Consider the following 27,966-nt stretch of genomic DNA (forward strand, 5'->3'; position numbering starts at 1 on the left):
TAGAAGGTCCAGACCCGTGCCAGGCTGTCTTCACAGGGGAACTCAGAGTGGGGAGGGTGAATCTTCCTCCCTGCCCCAACAGAGCCCCTGCAGCTGAAAACCTCCAGCACTCAATTGCTGCCATGCTCACGGCCGCTCTCCACAGGCTTCACTACGCCTCACCTATGAGTGAATCTGCAGAGAAACCCAGGTATGCAGGATCCATGACTAAAATCTCCAAATTCGCTCAGAGTGGGACTGGGTCTCCTCCCCCAAGTTCCCAAATTTACCAAAGCTTGGCAGTCACATCCACAGACTGCCCGGGCGCCGTATAATCTCATCAATGGCCATGACCCAAAGACTCAGAAATAAAACTCCAGGAAGAGAGCAACGTAGGCCTCACCCATAATTGAATCTGCTCTATAATCATATTCTAAATTTTAGAATTCCTGGAGCATGCAACCCCTCATACTCTACATCACTGATGTACCAAGAGTAGCACACAACATTTAATTGGTTTAACAAACATGTTTGTAATCTCTTATACAAGGCTTAGTGGCTCTAGGATGAAATCCAACAATCTGGGCTGGAGCAATAGTATAGCGGGGAGGGTGTTTGCCTTGCTCGCGGCCGACCCGGGTTCAATTCCTGGCATCCCATAGAGTCCCCCAAGCACCGCCAGGAGTAATTCCTCAGTGCAGAGCCAGGAGTAACCTCAGGAGTAACCTCACCTCTCTGGATGTGACCCAAAAAGCAAAAACCAAAAAACAAAACCCCAAAACAAGCAAACAAATTCCACCAGTCTTCACACACTTTCCTCTAAGGAAACTTGATTCGACCATTTTTAGCGGATTATAACAAACAATACGAAATTGTTTCGGTTCTGCTTTGGGGGGCACGGTTTGGATTTGGGGTGGAGACATTTGAAATATGGTTGTGGGAAGGCGCAATGGTGGTTGGATTGGTGTTTGAAAGTTAAATGTAATGAGTTATTGAACGTTATAAAAATCAAATTTAAGGGGCTGGAGCGATAGCACAGCGGGTAGGGCGTTTGCCTTGCACCCGGCCGACCCGGGTTCTAATCCCAGCATCCCATATGGTCCCCTGAGCACCGCCAGGGGTAATTCCTGAGTGAAGAGCCAGGAGTAACCCCTGTGCATCGCCGGGTGTGACCCAAAAACAAAAACAAAAACAAAATCAAATTTAAGGGGCTGGAGTGATAGCATAGCGGGTAGAGCGTTTGCCTTGCACGCGGCCAACCCGGGTTCCCAAATCCCAGCATCCCACATGGTCCCCTGAGCACTGCCAGGAGTAATTCCTAAGTGCAGAGCCAGGAGTAACCCCTGTGCATCGCCAGGTGTGACCCCCCAAAAAAATCAAATTTAAAAAAAGAGAGAGAAAAACATCCTTCAGGCTGTGCAATGTCCCTTCTGTTTACAGGGCCAGGAGAGACAGTATGGTGCTTGAGGTACTTGCTTTGCACCCTGCAGATCCCAATTCTGTCCCCAACCTCGCAATGGTCCCCTAAAGCATCGTACGGGTGGCTCCCCGGCACACAGTCAGAAATAGCCTCAGAGCACCAGTGGGAGTGGCCAAAAACCAAAAAATAAATTCTGAGTTCATCTGGAATTTATTTTACACCAAATTCCCTCCCATTTTTCCTAGTGCATTTTATTGACCTTATTTTCCACAACAGCTTTGAAGCGCTACTTGTATTATATGCTAAATTTCTCTGTGCTTTTGGATCTCTTGTGAAGTTTTCCGAAGTTCCAAAGATCTGAGGGTCTGGGGACCCCTCTTTAGTGCTCCCACCGAGCTGTAGATGGATCATGTTTCTTATCTGGCTCTGAGCCAGCGCTTGTTACTCTGTTCCAGATGTCTCCTGGCTATTATTGTTTCCATTTTTCATGGAAACTGTGTTTCCTTTTTTTGCTACACCCTCCTGTGCTCAGGGCTTTCTCCTGGTTCTGAGTTCAGGGATCACATCTAGCTGAGCCTGGGGACAATAAGGGATGCCAGGGACTAAACTCGAGGTGGTTGCCTGAACTGTACTATCGCTCTGTTTCCAACTTTCTTTATTTCTCTCTCTTGTATTTTTGGGTCACATCGGGTGTTGCTCAGAGGTTACTCCTGGCTCTACACTCAGGGACCACTCCTCGAAGGCTCAGGGGACCATATGGGATACTGGGGATCGAACCCCGGGTCGGTTATGTGAAAGGGAAGCACTTTGCCCACTGTACTATTGCTCTGGCCACACAGCTCTTTTCTTTTCTTTTTTCTTTTCTTTCTTTCCTTCCCTTTCTTTCTTTCTTTCTTTCTTTCTTTCTTTCTTTCCTTTCTTTCTTTCTTTCTTTCTTTCTTTCTTTCTTTCTTTCTTTCTTTCTTTCTTTCTCTCTCTTTCTTTCTTTCATTCTCTCTTTTTTTTTTTAAAATTTATTTATTTATTTATTTATTTATTTTTTTACCACAATTATTTTATTTTATTTTATTTTTTTAATAGTTTATTTTTAATTAGTGAGTCAACGTGAGGGTACAGTTACAGATTTATACATTTTTGTGCTCATGTTTCTCCCTTACAAAGTTTGATAACCCATCCCTTCACCAGTGCCCATTCTCCACCACCAGTAAACCCAACATCCCACCCCCCCTTCCCAGTCCCGTCTCCCCCCACCCCACACTGCCACTATGGCAGGGTATTCCCTTTTGTTCTCTCTCTCTGGTTAGGTGTTGTGGTTTGCAATAAAGGTGTTGAGTGGCCATTGCGTTCAGTCTCTAGTCTATATTTGGCCGGCATCATCTTTCCACCACATCTTTCATTCTCTCTTTCTTTCTCTTTCTTTCTTTCTTTCTTTCTTTCTTTCTTTCTTTCTTTCTTTCTTTCTTTCTTTCTTTCTTTTTTTCTTTCTTTCTTTCTTTCCTTCCTTTCTTTCTCCCTTTCTTTTTTCTTTCTTCCTCCCTCCCTATCTTCCTTCTTTTTTCTCTTTTTTCTTATTGCTACAGCTAAAAAATTTTTTTTTGATGAAAGCTTTAATCAGCTCTTCTCCCTCTCTCTTCTCCCAGAGAAGAACCTAACCCTTTCTTCCTTTTACTGAGAAATCGCCGCAGCTCTGCATTTGTTGTGCTGCAGAATGGCTCAGCATGAAGACACTGACGATGTGACCGGCACAGGAAACTGGCTGTAGGGACAGTCAGAGCGAGGTTATGTTTAGGCTCTGCTGCAGTCTAGTGTGCAATGGAATCTGTCCAATAAAACTCTTTACATCCCTAATTAAAATATACTTTTATTGCTTACAGATTGCTGGCCATCATTTGACGCTTGGTCGAGTCATAATCTTTTGAGTGCTGAAGGGTTCTGTAAAATGAGAATGTCAGGTTGGCATGTGCCTCAAATGGTGGAACATGTACCTTGCATGGGCAAGGCCTTGGGTTTGATCCCTGGCATTCCTGGTGGCCCCCAAGCACCACTGGGCACGGCCCCAGATCCAGTGCGTTATAGGGTGTACTTCCCCAACCCAGAAAACACCCTCATATCTTGGAGGTACAATAAAAGGCCATAAAATCAGGTTAAGGTGAGGTCCAAAAAGCAAAATTATAAATGAAAACTTTGAATGTGGGATTGGGCCCTACGGAGGGGGTCCTCAGGGGCTATTCCTGGCTCTGTGCTCAGAAGTGACTCCTGGTAGTGCTCAGGGAACCTTGAGAGGTGCTGGCATTGGAATCAGGATTGACATTAGGGAGACAAGTATCCGACCTACCGTCCTATCTCTCAGGGCCCTTTGACCCATATATACATATATATATATATTTAATTGAATCAGTGATATATACATGATTGGGTTTCAGTCATACACTCTTCCAATACCTCCCCCTGCAAGGCAAGCACTTGGCACCCAACTGCATTCCCAGCCACTCTCCCTGCATTTTTGTTTTGGTTTTGTTTGGGGTCATACCTGAAGGTGCCCAGTGCAGTGCTCAGGGGACCGGATGTGGTGCCGGGGATTGAGCCTAGGTCAGCTGCTGTCCCATCTCTCTGGCCCTTTCTCGGTCCCTGTGGCCTGCCTCCACCTTCACACTTTCACATCCGCCTTCTGCTTTCTTCCTGCCGTGGGCACCCAGCTCCTCCTCCTTCCCTTCTCCTTGCCCCGAGAACTCACTGCATCCTCTAGTCCCTCCCTGTGCTCAGGCTGTTCCCCGAGCTGTCCCCAGACCCCACTTTGTCTAATTCATGCCCACTCTAAGCTGTGACTAAAGAAGGTTCCAGTAGGTGCCTCCTTCCCAATTAGGGGCTGATCGCTGCTGCCAGCCCACTTCAGCCACCTCTGCCTCTACTGTCCTGCCTGGGTGAGCACTGCACTGGGCACACACAGAATGTGGTCAGTGTGGAACAATCAGGTGTAGACGGCAGGAGTGGCCGGTGTGTGAACAGGATTCTGGGGACTCTGCACACGGGGGAAGAGGTAAGTGCTGGGGTACAAGTGGCCTTGCTCTGCCTGCCCGCTCCCCACCTCCTGCCATCCAGGAACAGACACCCCTGAAGTTCCTCCAGGAAAGGGCGAGCCCCTGTCACAGGACCTTTGCACCTGCCATCTTTCTGCCAGCACGCTCCCCTTGGCACCGCCTGGGTAAATTAACTCTTACTCATCCATCTGGATTCAGCTTCTTAATCGACAACATGGAGCCGGGAGCTGCTCCCACAGGGGCTGCTCTGCCTCCGTCATGGGTGTTGGCGGTGCCAGCCCTGCCAGGGCTGTTGTGGGCACTGGACCCACAGAGGCTGACCCATGACCAGCCATAGTCAGCAGGGCCGGCCCTGACTCACCAGGTGAGGGATCCCCGCCCCACCCTGCCCTGGGGCCTGCGCCCCCCCTTGTGGGGTGGGAGTGGGGTCAGATCACACCAGCGTCTGTGAGCTAGTTTTGGGGGGCCGTGAACTGGAGCCCAGGAAAGCTATGCAGTGTCACCCCACAAAATGCTCCCCTGGATTTCTTCCAGATGCAACCAGTGCTGGGTAGGAAACCCCGAGATCGGTGCCAAGGCCAGATCTGAGGTTCCACTTGGGTCCCCTCCCACTTCTCGCCCCTCAGGAGACAGGACCCCGCCCCGTCTCCCATCTGAGTTGGTCCCGCACAGTCTCTGCCACGCTGAGGGCGGGTGGGGTGCGGGGAGACGAGGCTGAGACCTCAGGTCCAAGAAAGCCCCCAGGTCGGGGGAGGAATCCGGGCCCCCGCGCCGACTCCAACATCCCACACGCTGCGCGGGAGGGGAAACCGAGGCAGGGAGGGGAGGAGACTCTTCCAAGGTCACGCGGCCAGCAGAAATGGGGTATGGGGGGGCCTCTGCCCCACGCCAGCCAGGACGCCTCGAGCCTGCGGCGCCCGGCGCGGGGTTTGCGGGGGCCCGCGGGGTGCTGGGCTGGGTGGGGCCCCGGGGACCGCGTCCGGCCGGGTCCGCTGCCCGCCGCCAGGCCCGGTTCGGGGCAGCTGCCGCAGCCCGAGTAATCTCGGCCGGGCTCTGGGGGCGCTGCGGGGGCAGGGCCGGGCACAGCTGCGCGCGGGGGAGGATCGGAGTGGGGGGGCCCGGGAGCGCCCTCGGGGGCGCCGCCCTGCAACTCGAGCCGAGGCCGCGGGTTAAAAATACCCCCGGCCCGGCGGGCGCGGCCTCCCCGCGGTGCCCTCGCGTCCCCGTCGCGCGCCGCCCCTCCCCGGGGACAGCGCTGCCTCCGGCTAATTTGTCCCCGCTGGAGCTGGCGGCCGGCCCGCCGAGGGAGGGCCGGGGACACTCGGGGAGTCGGAGCAGAGGGTGCCCGAGATAAGGGAGCGCCGAGGAAGCGGCGGCGACGGCAGCGGCGGCGGAGGAGGAGGAGGAGGAGGAGCGCGGGGAGGAGGGCGGGGAGCTGCGCGCTTCCTGGTTGGGCCCTTCCCGGAGCTGCCACCGGGGACGCCAGCGCAGGACGCAGCGGCCCCCCAACACTCCTCCCCCAGGTAAGGATTTGGGTGGCGGCACCCAGGTTCCGGGCCACCTCTCGGGGGCTGCCGGGCTCCGGAGCCCTGTGTGCTGGGATGGGGCTGCCCCCACACCCCGGCCGCCGCCCCGCGCAGGGTCCGCCCCGGCTGGCGCGCCCCTTGGGGCTGGGCTGGCGGAAGGCGGCACGCGAAGGGACCGGGATCCCCGGGGTCCCCAGCAGCTAGCGTGCTGCAGGGACCTGGGGAGAGGGGGACCCCTGTCTGCCGGGAGTTCTGCGTCTCCCAGGAGGGGTGAGGAGCCGGCGCGGAGGCGAGATCCTGGCTAGACCTGGGAGCCCGGAGCAGGCAGGCAAAGAATCCAAGTTCTGCCCCGGGGGTCTGTGACCTCCCCCGGGTCCCTGGGTCACTCTGGCGGTTCCGCCGAGCCCCGCCTAGCTGCTGGCCTGCCGCAGGACAAAGGAGAAGGCTGGAGAAGGCTGGAGCCTGGGGCAGGGGGTGGGGCCCGGGACCCTCCACTCCCTTCTGGGTCCTAGGAGGGGAGCAGAGGGGACAGGGGCGCCCGGGGCCTTAGGACTGCTGTAGCAAGGGGACACCCCAGTTCCAGGTCTGGGCAGCGGGGGTTCCAAGCTGGCCCTTCCGTGTGCAGGATGGCAGAGGAGATCATCCAGCCCGTGTACTGCACGGGGGTGTCGGCGCAAGTGCAGAAGCAGCGGGCCAAGGACCTGGGCCTGGGCCGCCATGAAAACGCCATCAAGTACCTGGGCCAGGATTTCGAGCAGCTGCGGGCCCAGTGCCTGCAGAGCGGGGCCCTCTTCCGAGACGATGCCTTCCCCCCCATAGCCCAGAGCCTGGGCTTCAAGGAGCTGGGCCCCAACTCCTCCAAAACCTATGGCATCCGGTGGAAGCGCCCCACGGTGAGAGTGATGACCTTAGGCAGGGGGGTGGGGGGCCGAGGCAAGCCCATTGCCGGAGCAGGAAGGATCCTCCAGGCTCTGGTCGCGAATGGGGTGTGGGGGGCTGGGTCAAGGACAGATCTCCGGGTGTCTTGCAGGAGATGCTGTCGAACCCACAGTTCATCGTGGATGGAGCCACCCGCACGGACATCTGCCAGGGGGCGCTGGGTAGGCTGGGGGTTCCCAGTCTTCCTTCCCACACTTGTTACCCCGGGGCTCCTTCCTCGGGCTCTGGCCCAGCCCCTCCCTCCTGCAAGCCCAGACAGGCTCTGGCCAGCAGCACTGCGGCTGGTTTGCCCGGATTCCTGGGTCTTTTCTGTAAAGTGAGGGGTACCCCACCCAGGGAACCCCGGCTTTCCCCAGTGGAGGCCCTCCTGAGTGGTGCAGAGCAGATGGGCGAGGTCTTTTGACACTTGTGTCCCCTACCTCCACCCAGGGGACTGCTGGCTCCTGGCTGCCATCGCCTCCCTGACCCTCAATGACACTCTCCTGCACCGGGTGGTCCCGCATGGCCAGAGTTTCCAGGATGGCTATGCTGGAATCTTCCACTTTCAGGTGAGGGGCCTGAGGGCCAGCAGCAGGCCGCCAGGAGCTGGGGCCCCCAGTACCCTGGTCTGAAGTGAGCGGGGTGGGGGAGCGCTCCCTGTGGGAGACCTCTGATCTCCCGATGGCCCCCCAGATTTGTCCTGTGTGAATCAGTCATGCTTCCTGGGTGGCTGCTGGTGCGTGTTGTGGGGGAAAGGGCTGGGGAAAGCAGAAAGATCTGTCATGCCGCTGGGGAGATCCTGGCAGGTCTGCTCCTTCCCTGGGGCTCCATCCCACCCCTGGCGTGATTTCCCACGCCCCCCCCCCAACCCCGCCTGCACTTGGGCCGCGGCCAGAGAGAAGCCTCGGGTGACGTCTCTCGTACTAGCTTGTCCTGCCTGCTTTGCCCACGGCGCCCATTTGTTAGATCACCCTGATGGATTCCCAGCGAGCTGGGGTTGGGAGGGCCGCACCTGGACAGCTCTGGATGAGACCCCCACCCCCGTCCCGGCCCTGGGGACTCCGGGAGCCGCTACCTTCTGCCTCCTTCCGCACCCCCTGGCAAGGAAATGGCCTGCAGGACCAAGGGACCCAGGGGCGACCTACTTTGGCCAAGTGCCGCACCTGCCGCGCCCGCTGGTCCGCAGGGGTGTGGCTTTGCTCTTATCCCCGCCCCCTTGCCGCACTCCTCCAATCCGCTCCTTCCGGGCCTCTGATTGGCCAGTTTAACATGCCCCTTCGACCCCTGGCCCCAGGGCCCACCCCTCCTTCCCTCTTTGTTCTGTGCACCCCCTGCCCCGCCCCACCCCGCTGCCCAATCCCATCCCCCACCTCCACTGGCTCCCTTCTCAGTCTCAACCCTCGTGATTGGGGAGCCCTACCCATCCTGCCGTGGAAGCGCCCATATTTCCCTTCCACTAGCCACTTGCACGTGTGTCCCCGACCCCCAGGCTCAGGATGGAAGAGAAAGTGGGGTGCAGAGCAGGTTTTGGAAACACAGGCCCTGGGCAAGGCCGACTCCTCTGAAGGTCCCAAATGGCCCAGAGTTGCCTTCCAGCTTCACCCCGAGATCCGGTTCCCTCTTCCTGTTTATGGATGGGGAAAACTGAAGCTCCCCGTGGGAGGCAGATCACGTGCTGTGGGATCAGCTTTGTGTCCAGTAAGATGGCCGGGATGCAGTGGCCCTCACTGCTCGCAGGCTGACCAACCCCCCGCTGTCCCCTGCAGCTGTGGCAGTTCGGGGAGTGGGTGGATGTGGTGGTGGATGACCTGCTGCCCACCAAGGACGGGAAGCTCGTGTTCGTGCACTCGGCGCAGGGCAACGAGTTCTGGAGCGCCCTGCTGGAGAAGGCCTATGCCAAGTGAGTGGGCGCCGCGCATGCGCTGGGCTGCGGGGCTGGGCTGCCCGCTCCCCTGGCACTGACCAGCACGCCCTCTCCCAGAGTGAACGGCAGCTACGAGGCCCTGTCGGGGGGCAGCACCTCGGAGGGCTTCGAGGACTTCACCGGGGGCGTGACCGAGTGGTATGAGCTGCGCAAGGCGCCCAGCGACCTCTACCAGATCATCCTCAAGGCCCTGGAGAGAGGCTCCCTGCTGGGCTGCTCCATCGACGTGAGAGCCCCCTGCACCCCAGCCCGGCCTGGCCTACCCAGTGGTGTGGGGGTCACCACCCCAACATGACCTCAGCTCTTCTTCCCTACTGCCAGCACCCCTGGGCCTCCACCCCAGACCCCCCCACCCAGGATCTTGGGCTTCGTGCCCACTAGTTTTGCCCCTCATGACAGCCTTACTGACATTTCGCCTCTTCTCCTGGCCTCTCTGTCCCTCTCTTGAGGCCCTCCTGGCTGGCGGACACGGGGGGGGGGGGCGGGGGGGGGAGGGGGAGTATGAATGGTACCTGTGGCCATGTGTGTGTTCCCAGAGGCCTGGCCAGCTCTGGTCAAAGGCAGTGAGAGTAAAGGGCCTGAGAGGGACATTGGGGTACCTCGGGGCCCCCTTCTCAGGGCTCATGTCTGCATGTGGGGGCGATAGGCTCCATAGGGCCAGGGGCACGGCCTGCCACTCCCAAGCCACAAAGGGGGGTGGGCGGACCCTCTGGGAGGGTCCCCACACTTCCGTCTTTCTGCAGATCTCCAGCGTCCTGGACATGGAGGCCGTCACCTTCAAGAAGCTGGTGAAAGGCCATGCCTACTCAGTGACTGGGGCCAAGCAGGTACCCGCCAGCTCCCGGGACCCCCGCCCCCGTGTCTGCCCCCTGCACTCTCCCAGTGCTAGGGCCTGTCTGGTCCTTCCTGGTTCAGGAACCGCAAGATCAATGCTGCCTCCCGATCAGGCCTCGCCCGGCTTCCCCTTGGCAGCGTGCTGGGCACCCAGAAGGGCGGGGGAAGGGGTGTCACAGGTGTTGATGGGCACCCTTGCCCGCAGGTGAACTACCAGGGCCAGATGGTGAGCCTGATCCGGATGCGGAACCCCTGGGGTGAGGTGGAGTGGACCGGAGCCTGGAGTGACGGGTGAGGGGGGCCTGGCCAGGGAGCCTGGGGTTGGGGGGCTCCTGACCTTGCTGCTAGGGGCTCTGCCAGTAGGGTGGGCTTGGGAGTGAGCTGGGTGGGTGGGAGTTCCCCTGGCCAAGCTCAGGCTGGCAGCCCTTGTGCCCAGCCTGTGCCCATCCTCAGGGCATCTGACTCCATTCTCACAAGACACTCCAAAGCCGAGATTCGCTTTGGCCTTGTAGAGGGCTTCGGGCGGGGGGGTGTGGGTGCGGGGCAGTCCGTATCCCCCGCCCCCCTCAGCGCCCTTTCCCCGCAGCTCCATGGAGTGGAACAATGTGGACCCTTACGAGCGGGACCAGCTCCGGATCAAGATGGAAGATGGGGAGTTCTGGTGAGCGCCCCCTCATCCTGGGGACCCTGCCTTGGCGCCTGGCACCCCGCCTGCGCCCGTGGCCCGCGCTCAGCCCTGCCCCTCGCCCGCCCCCCAGGATGTCCTTCCGGGACTTCATGCGGGAGTTCACGCGCCTGGAAATCTGCAACCTGACGCCCGACGCGCTCAAGAGCCGCAGCATCCGCAAGTGGAACACGACCCTGTACGAGGGCACGTGGCGGCGGGGCAGCACCGCGGGCGGCTGCCGCAACTACCCGGGTACGCGGGGGTGCGGCGCCCCCCTGGAGCTGTGGGTTTGTGCTGCCGTGCGGGGACCCTGGGGTGTCACACCGGCCAGGCTGGGCTGAGCCCTGCCTGGATTTTTCCATTTATGGGTCAGTCCACAGCCCGGCCTCTAAGTCGCCACCCTGGTGACCTGCAGCCCCCTGAAGGCAGGACCGAGCTCGCTCTGCTCCCCAAACTTCTGCTTCTTGGGGTGATTGGGTCTGTTGAGGTCGCTGCTCCCCCACAGCCCTTCACCCCGCCACTCCCCCTCACCCTAAGAGGTTAGACGCCTTTTCTTTTGCTCTGCCCGCCACCAGCCCCAGCACCTTGCCTGTGGCCCCCGGGCAGCCGCCAGCTGGGCGAGTCCGCCAGGTTCCTGCCGGGCCATAACTAAACAGCTGCAGGCTCAGTGCCCGGGCATGTGCCCACGCTCCCCGCCGCTGGCCGCTGACTCACCTGGTCGGCATGCACCTGCCGCCTGCCCCCTCCCCGCTCCCATGCCTGGGAGCCCCCTCTTCTTTTTTTTTTTTTTCTTTTTTTGCATCTCCAAATGGGACTTACTGCTTTTTTTTTTTTTTTTTTTTTTTTTTTGCTTTTTGGGTCACACGCGGCGATGCACAGGGGTCATTCCTGGCTCTACACTCAGGAATTACCCCCGGCGGTGCTCAGGGGACCATATGGGATGCTGGGAATCGAACCCAGGTCGGCCGCGTGCAAGGCAAGCGCCCTACCCACTGTGCTATCGCTCCAGCCCCGGAGCCCCCTCTTCTGCTCAGATCCCGACCCCCACTCCTTCAGGGCACCTGCTCCCCACTGGACAGAGAACAGACGGGCAAGGCCCTCCCGGCCCGGCTCGGCTCCCTTCTACACCAGGTTTCTCGGCAGTCGCCACACCCTGCCCCTTTGCCGCCACCCCGTCTTCTCCCCGTTGTCCCCCTGCCTCCATCTTTCCCCCAAGGCTGCTGCAGCTCTTGAGAAGGTCCCCCCGCTGGGTCAGCCACCCCACCCGGCTGTCCAACGTCCAGCAGCGCCTGCTGGCCGTCCTCTGTTTGAGGATTCTCCTCACCCCGCCAGGTGCGGGGTCCACTTTCACTTTTCCCCAGGTAGATAACCCCCTTCCCTGCCCCCTTGGCTGAGAAACCCCCCTTTCCTCGCGGGCACAGATGCTGGCGCTGTGTATCAGTAGGCTGAGTCGGGAAACCCCGAGGGGACCGCAGCACCAGCTCACCCAGGACTAAGCAATTGCAGCTTTTTATTTGGAACTGCTGGGCTTGGGGCGGAGAGCTGGGCCAGACAATTTTGTTTTGTTTTGTTTTTTCCTTTTTGGGTCACACCTGGCAATGCATGGGCTTACTCCTGCCTCTGCACTCAGAAATTACCCCCTGGCAGTGCTCCGGGGACCATATGGGATGCTGGGAATAGAACCCGGGTCGGCCACGTGCAAGGCAAACGCTCTACCTGCTGTGCTATTGCTCCAGCCCCGGGGCTGGACAGTTTTGAGTCTTGTGGTTCTCCCCTTCCCTTCCGGTGTTGCTGTGGTGGCCGTGATGGTGATGTGTGGGTTCCAGGGGGCTGCCTGGCTGCCGTGCCCACAAAGTTGGCCTGTGGCATGGGACCGAGCGTTCTTGCTGCCTCTTGGCCGCCTGCCTGCCAGACGGAGCTCTGCCTTGCACCCTGCCTAATTTTGTTTTGATTTTGGGGCTATACCTAGCGGTGCTCAGGGCTCGGTCCTCGCTCTGTGCTTGGGGATGACTCGTGGACGTGCTCAGGGATGGAACCTAGGTTTACAAGGCAAGCACCCTACTCACTACCATCACTCCGACTCCCCCAGACCCCAGTGTTGAATCTTCTCCAGGACTGTGGCATCTCTCTTAATTCATGTAATGTCTTTCTTTAACGTCTTTCAACGTTTTCTATTTTTCGAGACTCAGCTCTGTCTTCTGAGATTTAATTCTAACAGGCTATGTAAATATAGCTTTATTTTTGTTTAGGGCGGTCCTAGCTGGTGGCTGAGGAGCTATTCGGGTGTTTTTTCCTCAGGGGTCATGTCTGGGGTACTTAGGGGACCATGTGATAACGGGAATGGAACCCCAACCTCCCGCCTGCAGTGTTGGGCTCCCTAGTTAGTCATATATGCTTTGTGTATTCCTTTTGAAATTGTGTTCAGTGGTAGAGCACTTGTTTCATATGTATGAGACACCGAGTTTGATACTGGCACTCACATGAATTGATAAAATGAACTCCATCTCCCAAGTAATATATTGTTCCTGGTACCTGCCATGTGAATTATTGATATGCAGTGAATTTGTTGAAATGTAATCATTTTCCCTGATTTATGGTTATTTGGGGACTGGAGCGATAACACAGCAGGTAGGGCGTTTGCCTTGCATGTGGCTGACCCGGGTTCGATTCCTCCGTCCCTCTCGGCGAGCCCAGCAAGCTACTGAGAGTATTCCACCTGCACAGCAGAGACTGGCAAGCTATCCATGGTGTATTTGATATGCCGAAAACAGTAACAACAAGTCTCACAATAGAGAAGTTACTGGTGCCTGCTTGAGCAAATCGATGAACAACGGGATGACAGTGCTACAGTGCTATGATTATTTGGGGGCCACACCTGGCAGTGCTCAGGGGTTACTCCTGGCTCTGCACTCAGGAATTACTTCTGGTGGTGCTCAGGGGACCATATGGGATGTCGAAGTATTGAACTTGGGTTGGCCGAATGTAAGTCCTACCTGCAGTACTATTGCTCCAGCCATTCTCTGGGGTTTGCTAATTGACCATATAGAATCTGCAGATAATGGCAATTATTGGGGGGGACCCCAGACCCATAGGTGTTCATGGCTTACTCCTGGCTCTGTGCTCAGGATCCCTCCAGGCATGCTTGGGGGACCATACTGGGTGCCAGGGATCAAACCCGGGACAGTTGCATGCCAGGCAAGCACCCTAACCCGCGGTACTGTTTCTCCGGCCCAGATAATGGCATGCTTCTTTTTTTGTCATATTTCTATGTTTCTTCTTTTCCAGTCTTCCACTTTCTAACCCATTTCTCATTCCTCCTGCTGGCTGGGCCTGTCGTGCTGGGGCAGGAGTAACCGCCGCCTTAGGCCGGGCTCTCGGCCACAATATCCAGTGGGACTTTTGCCACTGAAACACTCCTCTGGAGATCTCAGAGATCCTTTATCTATGATAAAGTTTACTATTATCCTATTATCAGAAACTTTTTGTTGTATTTGTTTCTATGCTGCTATGCAAGGCATGTCCTTCGGCCCTTTGAACCATGTATCCCTTTGCTCCCTAAGGTCGAGCTTACTTCCTGAGAATGTAATATGGTCCTGATGTCACAATCTGGGTGCCCGTCCTCTCCCCTCACTGCCCAGGGCACACCTCTTGCTGGGGACCAAACCCAAGGCTCCCGCATGCAAAGAGTCTGCTCCAGCCCTGTTGCATCACCTGGGCGCCCGCCCTCACTTTTTTCTCTGTGTTTTCCTTCCGGGTTGTTTTGTTGTGCTGATTCTTTCTCAGGCTGGACAAGTGAATTGGGAAGTGTCGCTTCTTATGTTTTCTTTTTTTTTTCTTTTTGGGTCACACCCGGCGATGCTCAGGGGTTACTCCTGGCTCTGCACTCAGGAATTACCCCTGGCGGTGCTCAGGGGACCATAGGGGATGCTGGGAATAAAACCCAGGTCGGCCGAGTGCAAGGCAAACGCCCTACCCACTGTGCTATTGCTCCAGCCCTGCTCCTTGTGTTTTCTAGAAAAGTGTGTCTCGGGGATGGCAGGTGGCTTGGGAGTTTGGTAGAACTGGTGTGGAAAGCCTTTGGGCCTGCCCCGCTGTAGGGGAGCCGGTGGAGTTGATAGCAGCTGACAGGCCTGATCTGTTTCCTCAGGAGCCGGTTTTGATGAATCGAGTTTTCTAGGAGTCTGCCCTTTGCATCATCTCAGAATTATCCTGAACGTTTCTGCAGCCTCAGCGGGACCGATTCTCGCTCCGGTTGGCTCCCAGTCTTCCTTATCTGCCCACTTCTCTGTCTTTATTCAGCTCTGGGGGCTTTGTGAGTCTTGGCCTTTACCAAAGAATCGATCCTTGCTTTACAGGTATTTTCTCTCCTTATCATTAATCTTTGCTCTTTTGTTTCTGTGTTTAGGCCATTCCCCGTGGTGCTCAGGGCTCCCTCCTGGCTCTGCGCTCAGGGATCACTCCCAGTGGGCTCATGGGACTGTATGGGATGCTGTAGATTGAACCTGGGTTAGCTTTAGCTGCCTGCCAGGCGAGCGCCTTACCTGCCATCCTGTTGTTAATCCCGGGATTCTAGGTTCCCAAGTGGCAAGACGGACAGTGACACGAACACAATAATGCAAAAGCAGTAGGAGTTTTATTCCAGTATACTGGGGTCGCTATCAAAAGACCACTCTATGGGTGAGATAGTTGACCCCAGTGTACTGGAATAAAACTCCCACTGCTTTTGCATTACCGTGTTCGTGTCTCTGTCTGTCTTGCCACTTGGGAACCCAGAATCCCGGGATTAACACTGTCACTTTGTAATCTTTGTACCCGTGTTAATCATTTCATGCTGCTGCTTTCTTGAAACTTATTTGTAGAATTTATGATTCTTCTTGTTCTTTTGGGGCCAGTGCTCAGGGATCACTCCAGGCAGTGCTTTGGGGATCGTATTTGGTGCCGGGCATTGAACCCAGGCAGGCTGTGTGCAAGGCAAGTGCCTGACCCACTCTACTAGCTTCAGTCATTTTTTAAATGACTTTTTTAAAAATTATATGGTTATTTCATTTCTTTGGGCTACACCTTAATGGAAGCCCCTCAGTAAAAAAGTGGTCATTTTCCCTCCAGGTATATAATTTTTTTGTTTTGGCGCCGCACCCCACAGTGCTCAGGGGCTCCTCCGGGCTCTGTGCTTAGTGGCGGGACATGGCAATACTCACGGGACCGTTTGTAGTGGCAGCCACTGAACCCGAGACAGCTGCACGCTGTGAGTGCCTTAACCCCTGTACTACCTCAGACCCTTATTTTTTATTTATTTATTTATTTATTTATTTTGCTTTTTGGGTCACACCTGGCGATGCACAGGGGTTACTCCTGGTTCTGCACTCAGGAATTACCCCTGGCCGTGCTCAGGGGACCATATGGGATGCTGGGATTTGAACCCGGGTCGGCCGAGTGCAAGGCAAACGCCCTACCCGCTGTGCTATCTCTCCAGCCCCAGACCCTTATTTTATTTTTGTTTATTTTGGGGTTTGTTTTGGGGGCCACATGTGGCCGTGCTCAGGGCTTGTTCCTGGCTCTGTGCTCAGGAGTCACTCTGGGCAGTGCTTCGGGGACCAGATGTGACACTGGGGTTTGAACCAACCTGGGCCAACCGCATCCAATGCAAGCACCTGACCCCCTGGATAGTCTCTGCGGCCCCCTGCATTTCTTTTTCCCGTTCACAGCAGACTAAATCCGTGGCATGGACATGCTCTGTTTAGCTCACTTATCAGTCGAGTAAGCTTTTAGCTCTGCTGAGTGATGCTTTTGGGAACTGTCATTTGTGTGAGCTTAAACCCTGGGGTCTGTGAGCTGGAGTCCAGCTGTGGGGTTATGTTCATGCTGGACGTAACCAAAGGGACAGTTTGTGCACAAAATAACCATTTTGTGCCTGTAGCGGCAATGCAGCCTCCGAGCTGTTTCTCACCCTCATCAGTGATAGTACTGTCCGTCTTTCTGGGGGGAGGTGGGGAGACAATAACATTGGCTTATAAGCAAGTCAGTGCTTATATGTTTTAGGGGTACGTTGTTGCCATCCCATGTCCCCATTTATGGTGCCAATATCCATCCGCCACAGTCCAGGGGACCTTCAGAGCTCCCAGCCTGGGTAACCTCAGTGAGTGCTCAGCCCAAGCCTGTTTTTGTGGCTTATGGTTTTATTATAATCGACTGGGGCTAGTTAGCTTGCAGGCTGAGCACCTTTTACATACCAGAGGCCCCAGGTTTGATCCCTGGCACTGAATACAATTCAGCATGGAGCCTCAAATATGAATACTGCCAGGCATGTCCCTCATAAAAAATCTAAAAAATAGGGGCTAGAGCCATAGCACAGCAGGTAGTGTGTTTGCCTTGCACATGGCTGACCTGGATTCGATTCCCAGCATCCCATCTGGTTCCCTGAGCACCGCCAGGGGTAATTCCTGAGTGCAGAGCCAGGAGTGACCTCTGTGCATCGCCGGGTATGACCCAAAAAGAAGAAAAAAAAATTACTATGCTGGTGGGGCAAAATCTCACCAAAATTTTGATTCTTATTTTCCTAATGGCTAATAATATTCAGCACCTTTTGGGGGTTTGGTTTTGTTTGGGGGATCACACCCTGCAGTGTTGTGGTTTGGCACTCAGGAATTACTCCTGGAAGACTCAGGGGACCAGCAGGGATTGAACCCAGGTTGGCTGTGTGCCAGGCAGGCGCCCTCCTCACTACTGCCGCTCCCGGACCGTGTCTCATAGGCCAGTTTTGTATTTTGATGCCATGCAAATTTTTTACTTTTTCTTTGGTTGCTCAGGCTTTTACTGTGTTTTTGAAAAATTTGTTCCCACATCCAAAGCCGTGAAGCCATGTTGGAGTGTCTTCTGAGTGTTAGTTTATTTATTTATTTATTTATTTATTTGGGGGGGGCACACCCAGCAGTGCAAGGCAAGCGCTCTCCCTGCTGTGCTATCGCTCTGGCCCCTGAGTGTTTCCATTTTAGCTCTTATATTTATGTCATTGATCCATTTTGAGTTCATTTTCTCGGAGGGTATATGGCAGGCACCCCCTGGATTCTCTTGCATATGGAATTTTGGCTATTCTATGTAATCTGTTGAAAAGATTCTTCCCCAGTGAGGGGTCTTGGCCCCCAGATCTACAAATCAATTGACCATTATCTGGAATTATTGGAATTATTTTTAGCTATTTTTTTTTTGGCGGGGGGTGGGGTGTGTGTGTTCTCACCTGGAGATGCTCAGGGGTTGCTCCTGGCTCTGCACTCAGGAATCACTCCTGACAGCGCTCGGGGATCGAACCCGGGTCAGCCCTGTGCAAGACAAACACCCTACCTTCTGTACTATCGCTCTGGGCCTGGAATTATTTTTATTTTATTTTTTTTGCATTTTGGGTCACACCCAGCGATGCTCAGGGGTTATTCCTGGCTTTGCACTCAGGAATTACTCCTGGCGGTGCTTGGGGGACCATATGGGATGCCGGGGATCGAACCCGGGTCGGCCGCGTGCAAGGCAAACGCCCTACCCGCTGTGCTATCGCTCCGGCCCCCCTGGAATTATTTTTAATTCCATTTTGTTCTGTTTTCTTTTGGCAAGAGTTTGGGCTCACATCTGTCATTGCCATTCAGGGGCTTTTCCTGGCTCTGTGCTCAGGAGTGACTCTTGCGGGGCTCAGGGGACCAGGCGTCATGCAGGGGATTTGAATCAGGACGGCCGCTGCTGCCGTGGGCACACTCAAGCCCCGGGTTTCTTCCCTCCTGTATTCTCTCCAGCTCTGCGTTTTTTTTTTTTTTTCGGGGGATGATTTTTTGGGTCACACCCAACAGTGTTCAGGGCTAACTCCCGGCTCTGTGCTCAGGGATCGCGCCTGGCAGGGCTCAGGGGACCTTACGGGATGTCGGGAATCGAACTTGGGTCGGCCCCTGCAAGGCAAACACCCTCCGCACTCTGCTATCGCTCCGGCCTCTCTGCTTCTCTGCCCTTACGCCAGTGCCACTCTTTCGGTTACGGCAGCCTAACCGGCAGCCTCGTGGGGCATTTTGAAATCAGGAAGTGTCAGGGTTTCTGTACGGTTTCAAAATTGTTTGGGCTCTGAAGTCCTTACAACTTTGCATGAGTTTGCAGATCTTGTTTTACACTTGAATGAAAAAAGCTTTTGGGATTTTGGTGAGACGTGCATTAATGCTGTCAATCCACAGCTGTGCTCAGGAGCCCGAGGGCCTCTCCCAGAGGCAGGCCATCACGGTGTGGCCCTGATGGTTCAGATAATGGACCCAGTGATTGGCATTGCTTAAACCTGATGATGCCAGCGGCTTCCAGCACCTCGGAGCTGTACCTCGGTGGGGTCCCCAGAATAGTATTGATTTATTTTGTTTGGGGCCACACCCAGCTGTGCTCAGGGATTATATGGGATGCTCAGGATCGAACACAGGTGGGCTGCATGCAAGGCAAGCCCCCTACCTGATATACCATCACTCTGGCCCTCAGGAATAGTATTTTTATTCTCCACTCAATGTGAAGACAATCTTTATTTAAAAAAGAAAAAATTTTTTTTGGCTTTTTTGAGTCACATCTGGTGATGCTCAGGGGTTACTCCTAGGTTCTGCACTCAGGTATTATTACTCCTGGCAGTGCTCAGGGTACCTTATGGAGCGCCAGGGATTGAACCTGGGTCAGCTGCGTGCAAGGCAAATGCCCTGCACACTGTACCATAGCACTTGCTCAGGTCTTTAAATGTGTCACTTTAAATGTGTCACTTATACAACCTTCCTCTTTGTCCATCCTCTGACCTGGCTAGTGTTTTCCGTCAGCTTGCTTTCTGCCATGAAGGTCTCGTCAGTATTTTCTCGTATTTCTTTGGCTCACCCAGTAACACCATTCTCACGTCTTTCCTCTGAAATCATTTTCATTTTCCTAAAATGTATCTCCTGGTATTTTTTTCAGCGAGGGTCTTTGCTGATTCACCTTCTTGGTATTTTTCTCTTTAATGCTATTGATTCAGCCACTGATTAAGCTGGTTGAAGTGGGCATGAACTCCATGAAACACATTTTAATTTATTTATTTAGGCTCTTTGGGTCACACCTGGCGATGCTCAGAGGTTACTCCTGGCTCTGCACTCAGAGAATTACTCCTGGCGGTGCTCAGGAGACCATATGGGGTGCCGGGGATCGAACCTGGGTCGGCCGTGCTATCGCTGTGCTGTTGCTCCGGCCCTGAAACACCTTTTTAATAGCGTCTTCATTCTTCAGTAGTTTTTCTCGAACCCTCTGCCATCCTTTGCGGTTGATGGATGTGTTGAACTATAGGTTTCCTTTCTTTCTGCTGAGGGTTCTGGTGCTTTCTGCATGTGATGAGGGGGGTCTTCCATGGTTCTGAATGTCCCCTTTCCCCTAACTCCCTTGTCTTCTCCTTTTGGCCTCGGGCTGGACCCTGGCCCTCAGCCCCTGTTCTCTCTCAAGTGCTCCAGTTTCCCACCCGCTAATCTCCCTGCCTGGCCCTGGGGGAGCTGCGGCAGAGCGTTCTCAATTCCCTCATTTTCTCCGTCTTGCAGTGTCAGCTCTGTGGGTTTGCCTTCCAACAAGTGTTTCGTTTCAATGTAAGAAGCATTTCTGCAGGATTGAAGACACGGTAGAGGGCGTTTCCTCTGCATGCAGCTGACCCGTTTGATCCCCAGCACCACGTGTAGTTCCCCCGAGCACCAACAGGGGACGCTCCTGAGCACGGGGTGGATGTAACTCACAGCCCCTGCCCCTACCCCCCTGCCAGGTGTTTCTAGAAGTTTTAATGTTGCTTTTTCCAGTTATTTTAGGGGTGGGGTATACTGGGTAGTGGGTTACTCCCAGTAAGCAGTGTTGGGGGACCCCCGCAGTATCTGGCCTCCCCCCTGTGGAGCCGCACTGTCCCCAGCCTCACTCAGTCTGACTTTTTGCTTTGTTTGGTTTTTGGACCACACCCAGCAGTGCTCAGGGCTTACTCCTGGCTCTGTACTCAGGGATCACGCCTGGCGGCGCTCAGGGGACCCTATGGGATGCCGGGGATTGAACCCGGGTTGGCTGTATGCAAGGCAAATGCACTCCCCGCTGTACTATCGCTCCAGCCCCTCAGTCTGTTCTTTTTTTTTTTTTTTTTACTTTTTGGGTCACACCCGGCGATGCACAGGGGTTACTCCTGGCTCTGCACTCAGGAATTACTCCTGGCGGTGCTCAGGGGACCATATGGGATGCTGGGAATCGAACCCGGGTCGGCCGCGTGCAAGGCAAACGCCCTACCCGCTGTGCTATCGCTCCAGTCCCGCCTCAGTCTGTTCTTTCTTGCTCAGATTTTCAAGCTTCTCGTCTATGGACTCGCGCAGGACAAGCCTAGACCTTTCTGGTCGGTGTCTGTGTGTCTCTGTCAATTCCGTGTTTGCAGTCCTGCTGTTTTTTTTTCTTTTTTTAAATCCATGTGGCTGTTTCAGGCCTTTTGTGCTGAGAGCTGCACTCATTTGGCCCCGAAGGTGTGTGCTGAGCTCCAAGTTCTCAGAGGAAGTGAGTTTCTCCGGAGCGAGTCAGCCACTCACTTGTATTATTACTCAGACTCCTGAAAATGAGCCTCCTTTTATGAGTTCCTTGACTTTACAGGAGGCCTGGATGACAAGTGTCAGAGTCACCCAGATTGTGCTCTTGGTGACTGACAACTTTCACTTGCAGAAGGTTTTCCAGCCTCAGGGCCAGAGAGATAGTAGAGTGGGTAGCGTCCCTTCCAAAAACGTTTCCCTAAGTTCATTGATATGCAGCTTCTTGACCCACAGGCCATGTGTCGCCCTGTATAAGGGGCATATTCTTGAAAAATCTTGGCAACAGTGAACATACAGTGTTCTGAACACACAGTGGCCAAAAATTCATTCAAAATTTGGGGGAGCGTGAAGGGCCTTGGCACATTCTTCGCCTATTGGAGGCCTGGGTTCAGCCCCCAGTGCCTGCGGGTCCCCGGAGCTCCAAGCTGGGAGTGACCCTGAGCCCCCGCCAGCTGTGGCCCCACACCAAGAGAGTCTGATTCAGAGTCAACCATGTAATTTTGACTGAGGTGTTTCTGGCAGCGGCCGTCCATGTTGTTCATTCTCGCTAAACAGGGAGAGGGAGTGGAAACGGTTTCCCGGGTCCCGTCTAGCTGGTTCTCACTTCCCTTTTCCTCTGCCACGGGCCTTAGCACTGGGCCTCAGCGGGGGAGCGGATCCGTGTCCTTCCCGGCTTCACTGCCTGTCCCGGGCCCCTTACTGCCAGGGGCCGTCCTGGTCATTCCACCCGCCTCAGCTGGCCCGCCCGCTTGCCGCTGCCGTGTGGCTGTCCCGGTAGTGATGCACTGGGCGCTGTGTCCACAGCTCCTGGGGCGCATGCCCACATCCACTGCTCTTGGGTGGACGCCTGGCAGTGGGACTGCGGGGGCAGAGGGCAGCTGGACATACGGTCGCTGTTGGGGAGCTGCCAAGCTTTCCCCAAGGGGCCGCCGTTCTGTCCTCGCCAGTCCCTCCTGCTTTCTGCTCCTGACGAGTGTCAGTCTTGCCTGTGGGGATAGGGGAACGCTTGACTTAGCGCTGCCCGTTTTTATGGTTTTGGGGATCACAGGGGATGGCAATCAGGGGCCACTCCTGGCCCAGTGTTCTGCCGAGTGTCTTCAGCGGGAACTCTGCACATTCTACCCAGCACTTGGGTTAGCAAGAGGGTGAATCACCGTTCCGCCAGAAATGCAAGTCACCGGGCTGCGGCAGCTGTCGCCAGGGCCACTGGCCCGGCCTAATCCCTGCCCGAGACTTTTTCCCTTTCACACTCCTGACCCTGGCTCTGCCTCATGTCCGGGGCGTGGGGCTCCCCGGGCTCCCCTTCGTGTCTCAGCGGCAAGGACACCTCAGAAACAGCCCGACCTGGCCAGCGCCAGCCTGACCCGCTTCTTCCGGGTAATGGTCTGTTAATTCACCTGACTCGCTCAGGCTTCTGGAATGTGAACCCACGAGGGCTGGGGACGGGCGTGTCCCTGCCCAACTGTGTCCCTTGGCGCCTGGTTGGTACTGAGTCATATTTGCTGAGTGAATGGATGGATGGATGGACGGACGAACGGATGGACGGACAGAGATGGGGGGGGCCTTGCTGCCCTGCCCCTCCTCTGATCTCAGCCTGCCCCCGCTCCTGCAGCCACCTTCTGGGTGAACCCTCAGTTTAAGATCCGGCTGGAGGAGGTGGATGACCCCGATGATGACTGCGGGGGACGCGAGGACGGCTGCAGCTTCGTCCTGGCGCTCATGCAGAAGCACAAGCGCCGCGAGCGCCGCTACGGCCGCGACATGGAGACCATTGGCTTCGCCGTCTACGAGGTGAGCGGAAGCCGGGGAGCTCCACCAGGGGACGCCAGAGGGCGCCTTGGCCTGGCACCTGCTCAGGTTCCCTGCCAGGCTGGGGGCAGGCAGGCCCCTGAAGTGCATCCTGGGTACGCGGGAGTTGGTGAAGATTTGGCTAGGAGAGGGGAGATGCTGACATTTGCCCCGACCTGAGATCAGGGCAGCTGCCCTGGGGCTGAGGGAGCTGACACCCGGGGGTGGACAGTCTCATAAAGAAGTAGATGGAAGGCTGCCTGGGGGTGGTGGTTCCCTCCTGGGGGAGAGTGGAGCAGAGGGCCCGGTGCGGACTGGTGCCCTGGGCTGTGGGGTACGAGCACTGCCCCCCAGGGCTCTTCCGGGGCTATGTTTCAGCGCAGAGGAAGAGAACCCTGGAACTGACCTCCTGGCCTCCCATTCACGAATTCTGCTTGTGCCCGGGGCCCTGCCCCCAAGCTCCTGCACCCCACCCCACCCCACGCCCAGCCACGTCTCTAACCCTCCTCCTCTCCCTCCAGGTCCCTCCGGAGGTAGGTGTGCCCGTGACTCACCTGGATACTGCCCCGGAGCTGGCAGAGCCACGCCCAAGAGCTGCCGAGTCACCTGGCCCAGCCTCTTCCCAGGAGCCCCAAGCCACTACGGGGGCCTGCTGGGACCAGAGCCGCTGTGCTGGGCGGGGTTTGAACCCTGACCCCAGCCCTGCCCACACACCACTCTGGCCTCCCCCCAGAGCTTCCCCATTCTGGGGTGCCGTTCCGGCAGCTCTACCCGCTTCTGGGGTGACATCCAACAGCGCTGCCCCCTTCTGGGGTGCTGTCCTGGCAACTCTACCCCCTTCTGGGGTGCTGTCACCCTCTGGGGTGCTCCTGTCCCAGCAGTACTGCCCCTTGAGCAAGCTGTTCAGCTCCAGGCCTCCATGTCAACATCTGTAAAATGGGCCTGAGCCCGAGCTGTGCAAAGTGCTTGCAGGGGCGGACGACCCGAGGGTCCACGCCAGCAGGTGGACCACGCCAGCCCCTGCCCACAGCCCCCATCTAACCCAGAAGCACATTGGCTCGGAGGGGTCACGCAGCCGGGAGGTGACTGAGCTGTTTGCCAGTCCCTCGGGGGGGGGGGATGTGGGGGTGCTGGGGGGGCCGGTGGGCACCCCGCTGCAGCGGCCTGTCCTCGGCAGCTGGTGGGCCGGCCCGTGCACTTGAAGCGCGACTTCTTCCTGGCCAACTCGTCCCGGGCGCGCTCGGAGCAGTTCATCAACCTGCGGGAGGTGAGCACGCGCTTCCGCCTGCCACCCGGCGAGTACGTGGTGGTGCCATCCACGTTCGAGCCCAACAAGGAGGGCGACTTCGTGCTCCGCTTCTTCTCGGAGAAGAGCGCCGGCACCCAGTGAGTGGGGCCCCCCCAGCCCGCCCCCTCCCCCACCCACGACTCGCCCCCACTCACTGGCCCCTCATCTGCCCCGCAGGGAGCTGGACGACCAGATCCAGGCCAATCTCCCCGATGAGGTGCGTGCGGGGACAGGGTGCCTGTCCATGGGGTCCCCTCTCCTCACTCTGCGCCCGGAGCTCACGGGCACTCGGGGTGATAGTGCGGGGGGCCCTGAGCTCTGGGGGGGGTCTGTGCTGGCCGACAGCCGGGCCTCCTTGGCTAAGCAGAAACTCAGGTCTGGGAGATCATGGGGTCTGCACGATGTTTGGAGGCCCCAGAGCCCTGGCGGGGTGTGGGGGTCAGACCCCATTTCACAGTAGCTGGGCGAGGCTGAGGGGGGGCGCGTGGCCCTGGCCACCCTGACCGGCTCCCCGTCCTCACAGCGTGTCCTCTCGGAAGAGGAGATCGACGACAACTTCAAGACCCTCTTCCGACAGCTGGCCGGGGAGGTAGGTGGGGCGCGGGCAGGGCAGGGGGTGGGGGGTGGGGGCCCTGGGGCCCAGTGCCAACTCCGTCCTGTCTCCCCTAGGACCTGGAGATCAGCGTTAAGGAGCTTCGGACCATCCTCAACAGAATCATCAGCAAACGTGAGTTCCGGCTGTGGGCACTCCTGACCCCCCCTCCCATGGCCTGCGCTCGTGTGGAGATCTGGCCCTGGTTTGCGTGGTTGGGGGCCCCTTGCTCTTCCTTTTTTTTTTTCTTGCTTTTTTTTGGGTCACACCTGGCAATGCTCAGGGGTTACTCCTGGCTCTGCACTCAGGAATTACTCCTGGCGGTGCTTGGGGAAACCATATGGGATGCTGAGACTCGAACCCGGGTCGGCCGCGTGCAAGGCAAACGCCCTACCCGCTGTGCTATCGCTCCAGCCCCAGCCCCTTGCTTTTCCGAGCCCTGCTCACCCCGACTTCGCTCCCAGACTCTCAGGGCACCGACTGCCTCTGCTCCGCTGGGTTGGGGGCCAGGCCTGCCTGGTGCCAGTGTTGGTTCCAGCTCCCCTTCCTCCCTGGCTGGCTTCAGTGCTCCCAGCCTTCCCTGTGTGCCCAGACTCTGCACTCTCCTTGCACGCTGAGGTTTCCTGCCTCTGCCCTCTGCCCGCCCCCCACCCCCACCCCTTCATATCCCCTGCTTTGAGGCCTGACTTCATGTCTCTCAGGGCTGCCCTGGGCTGTCATGACTGAGTCCCAGAAATCCTATTTTCTAATGCTGAAAACGCAGATCCCTGACCCTGGGGGGCAATTTCGGAGACCACCCCCCACCTCGCCACCCCAGGAGCTGAAAAGGGCTTTTTCTGTTTTGTTTTGCAGACAAAGACCTGCGCACCAAGGGCTTCAGCCTGGAGTCCTGCCGCAGCATGGTGAACCTCATGGACGTATCCTTCCGCCCTGCAAAGCTGTGGCTGGCCTGGGCCCTCACTGCCTCTGCCTCCCGGCCTTCTTCCCTGTGATCGGGAAACTGAGGCACGGTCCTGCCTTGTATTGAGTGAGAGGGGGAGCCTCCCCCCGCACTGGGCCCTAGTTCTGATCTGCTTGTGGCCAGTTACATTTCTAGTCCTTTATCCCCCTCAATGCGTTTTTTTTTTTTTTTTTGCTTTTTGGGTCACACCCAGCGATGCACAGGGGTTACTCCTGGCTCATGCACTCAGGAATTACTCCTGGCGGTACCCAGGGAACCATATGGGATGCTGGGAATCAAACCCGGGTCGGCAGCGTGCAAGGCAAACGCCCTACCTGCTGTGCTATTGCTCCAGCGCCCCCCCTCAATGCGTTTTAAGGGGCGCACTTTCCTTCACGGTTGCGCAGCGTGATGGCAACGGGAAGCTGGGCCTGGTGGAATTCAACATCCTGTGGAACCGCATCCGGAATTACCTGGTAGGGCTCCCCCCTCCCCCCCCATGCCTCCCTCCTCTTCTGGGCCGACCCCTCACCCTCTGCTCTCCCCCCACCAGGCCATCTTCCGGCAGTTTGACCTGGACAAGTCGGGCAGCATGAGCGCCTACGAGATGCGTATGGCCATCGAGGCTGCAGGTGGGCGTCAGAGAGGGAGGGGGCGGGGGCCACACAGTCTGGGCAGACCCTGGCCCCCGGGAGCGTGGTGGGCTCCTCATTGAGCACCCCTGGTGCAGCCCCTGAGTGGGCCCCGTGCTCCCCTTGGTAGGGCATTTGCCCACCTGACCCTGCCCGGGTCTTTGCACCTTGGGGCACGCCCTGTCCACTCACTACCTGTCTCCGCCACTCCCCCACGGCTGGGCCACACTGCCCTCCCCTCCCTCACCTGCCACCCTGGGACAGGCTTCAAGCTCAACAAGAAGCTGTACGAGCTCATCATCACCCGCTACTCGGAGCCCGACCTGGCCGTGGACTTCGACAACTTCGTGTGCTGCCTGGTGCGGCTGGAGACCATGTTCCGTGAGTGCCACCGCCACTTGCCCGGGCTCCGGCCCCTCAGGCCCCGCCCCGCCCTCCCCACCCCAGCTCCAGGCCCCGCCCCTTCCCATCCTGGGCCCACCCATGCCCCCCCCCGCCCGAAGCAACTCCAGGCCCCGCCCCTCCCCATCCAGGACCCGCCCATGTACGGCCCCAAACCAACTCCATGCCCCATCCTCGCCCGCATGTCAGCTCCAGGCCCCGCCCCCTCCCCATCCCGGCTCTGGGCCCCGCCCCCACCCTGCCCTGGCTCCAGATCCCGTCCGGCCCCCTCTGCCTTCTGCCGGCCCCTCTCCTCACGGTCCCTTCTCACCGGCTAGACGCAGGGTGTAGTGGGCTTGTGCTGGGGGCAGAAAGCCACCTGGGCTCGGTGGGTCCGGGGGGGCTCTGCGCTGGGCCAGCCCAAAGCTGAGTGCCAGGCTGGGAGAGAATCCAGCGGGCAAGGCGCCTGTGGCTAGACCCCCGGCACCACATGGAGCCCCCCAAGGCACCCCCAGCCCCCAGTAAGCCCCGAGCACAGCGGGGCGACCCCAGACCCAACCGAACAGAGTGCTGGAGGTGGGGGGGCGCCGCCAGCTTGAGGCTGAGCGCTGAGGCCGCCTGTGCTCTCACAGGCTTCTTCAAAGCTCTGGACACAGATCTGGACGGCGTGGTGACCTTCGACCTGTTTAAGGTGGGAACAGACCCTCGGGGGCGGGAGGGGCCGGCAGGGTGGCGGAGGATGAAGGGTCCCCCCCCACTCCCGGCTCCCTGGCCCTCCTGCCCTGGCTGTGTGTGTGGGGGGGGTGGATTTAGCTGGCCCCAGGAACCCTGCTCATACCTCTCTCCGCCCCGCAGTGGTTACAGCTGACGATGTTTGCCTGAGGTGGGCCCGACCCGGCTGCGCCCTCATCCTCCCTCATCTGCCAAGTCCCTCGGCCCCGCCCGGCTCGGACCTCCGCAGCTGCAGTGCCTTCCCGGGGCAGGGGCAGCCCCCTCCGGGCCCCCTCCCGGGCACCCCCACCCACACTCCGGCTCACCCTCTCCGGGCTCGGCTGGGGGCTCCTTGCCAGCCTGGGAGGTCTCTTGCTTGTTGGTGCCTCCACCGGGGATGGGGAGCAGACAGCCCCCCACCCCGCTATGTCCTTGCCTCACTGCAGAGTTCGCACTGGTGTCCCCGCAGACTTTCAACCACTAGCTCTGCCGTCTGCGGTCGGACCTGTGGCCCGCCTCCCTGGGGGGGCCCCAGCCTTGTCCTTTCTCTTGCAGAAACCAATCACCGCTCAGCCCCTCAGCCTGTCCCCCTGTCCTGCCACTCCGAGCCCCGCCTGGACGGTGGGCAGGCTCCCCCCTTTTTTTATATTGGTAACTTTTAAGGGGACTCTTCAGGGACGAGTGTGCCCCGAGGCACTGGGGCATGGGGTGGGGGGTCTCCTGTTTCCATACAGAGAAACCCCAAGTAATAAAAGAGAAGACCCCACCC

At 57.5% G+C, this 27,966-nt stretch overlaps 1 protein-coding gene across 2 annotated transcripts; it reads left to right on the top strand.

Annotated features, from left to right (window-relative positions):
* The first annotated feature begins 5,535 nt into the window (after window positions 1-5,535).
* Window positions 5,536-27,956, top strand: CAPN1 (calpain 1). 2 transcript variants are annotated; one of them, XM_055143230.1, is made up of 22 exons: window positions 5,536-5,960; window positions 6,589-6,856; window positions 6,994-7,063; window positions 7,332-7,450; window positions 8,648-8,781; window positions 8,863-9,031; window positions 9,549-9,632; window positions 9,845-9,930; window positions 10,226-10,300; window positions 10,398-10,558; window positions 22,478-22,656; window positions 23,175-23,186; window positions 23,831-24,039; window positions 24,119-24,158; window positions 24,465-24,530; window positions 24,611-24,668; window positions 25,386-25,450; window positions 25,881-25,949; window positions 26,027-26,105; window positions 26,370-26,486; window positions 27,119-27,177; window positions 27,342-27,956. In XM_055143230.1, the coding sequence occupies exons 2-22, from the start codon at window positions 6,590-6,592 to the stop codon at window positions 27,366-27,368; spliced, it is 2,145 nt and encodes a 714-aa protein (XP_054999205.1). In that variant the 5' UTR covers window positions 5,536-5,960; window position 6,589; the 3' UTR covers window positions 27,369-27,956. The 2 variants fall into 2 exon arrangements, with proteins under 2 accessions (XP_054999205.1, XP_054999206.1); XM_055143231.1 differs by lacking the exon at window positions 5,536-5,960 and adding an exon at window positions 5,989-6,233.
* The last annotated feature ends 10 nt before the right edge of the window (window positions 27,957-27,966 follow it).

The sequence above is a fragment of the Sorex araneus genome, chromosome 6 (assembly GCF_027595985.1).
Source record: "Sorex araneus isolate mSorAra2 chromosome 6, mSorAra2.pri, whole genome shotgun sequence".
In the NCBI taxonomy this organism is placed as follows: domain Eukaryota; kingdom Metazoa; phylum Chordata; class Mammalia; order Eulipotyphla; family Soricidae; genus Sorex; species Sorex araneus.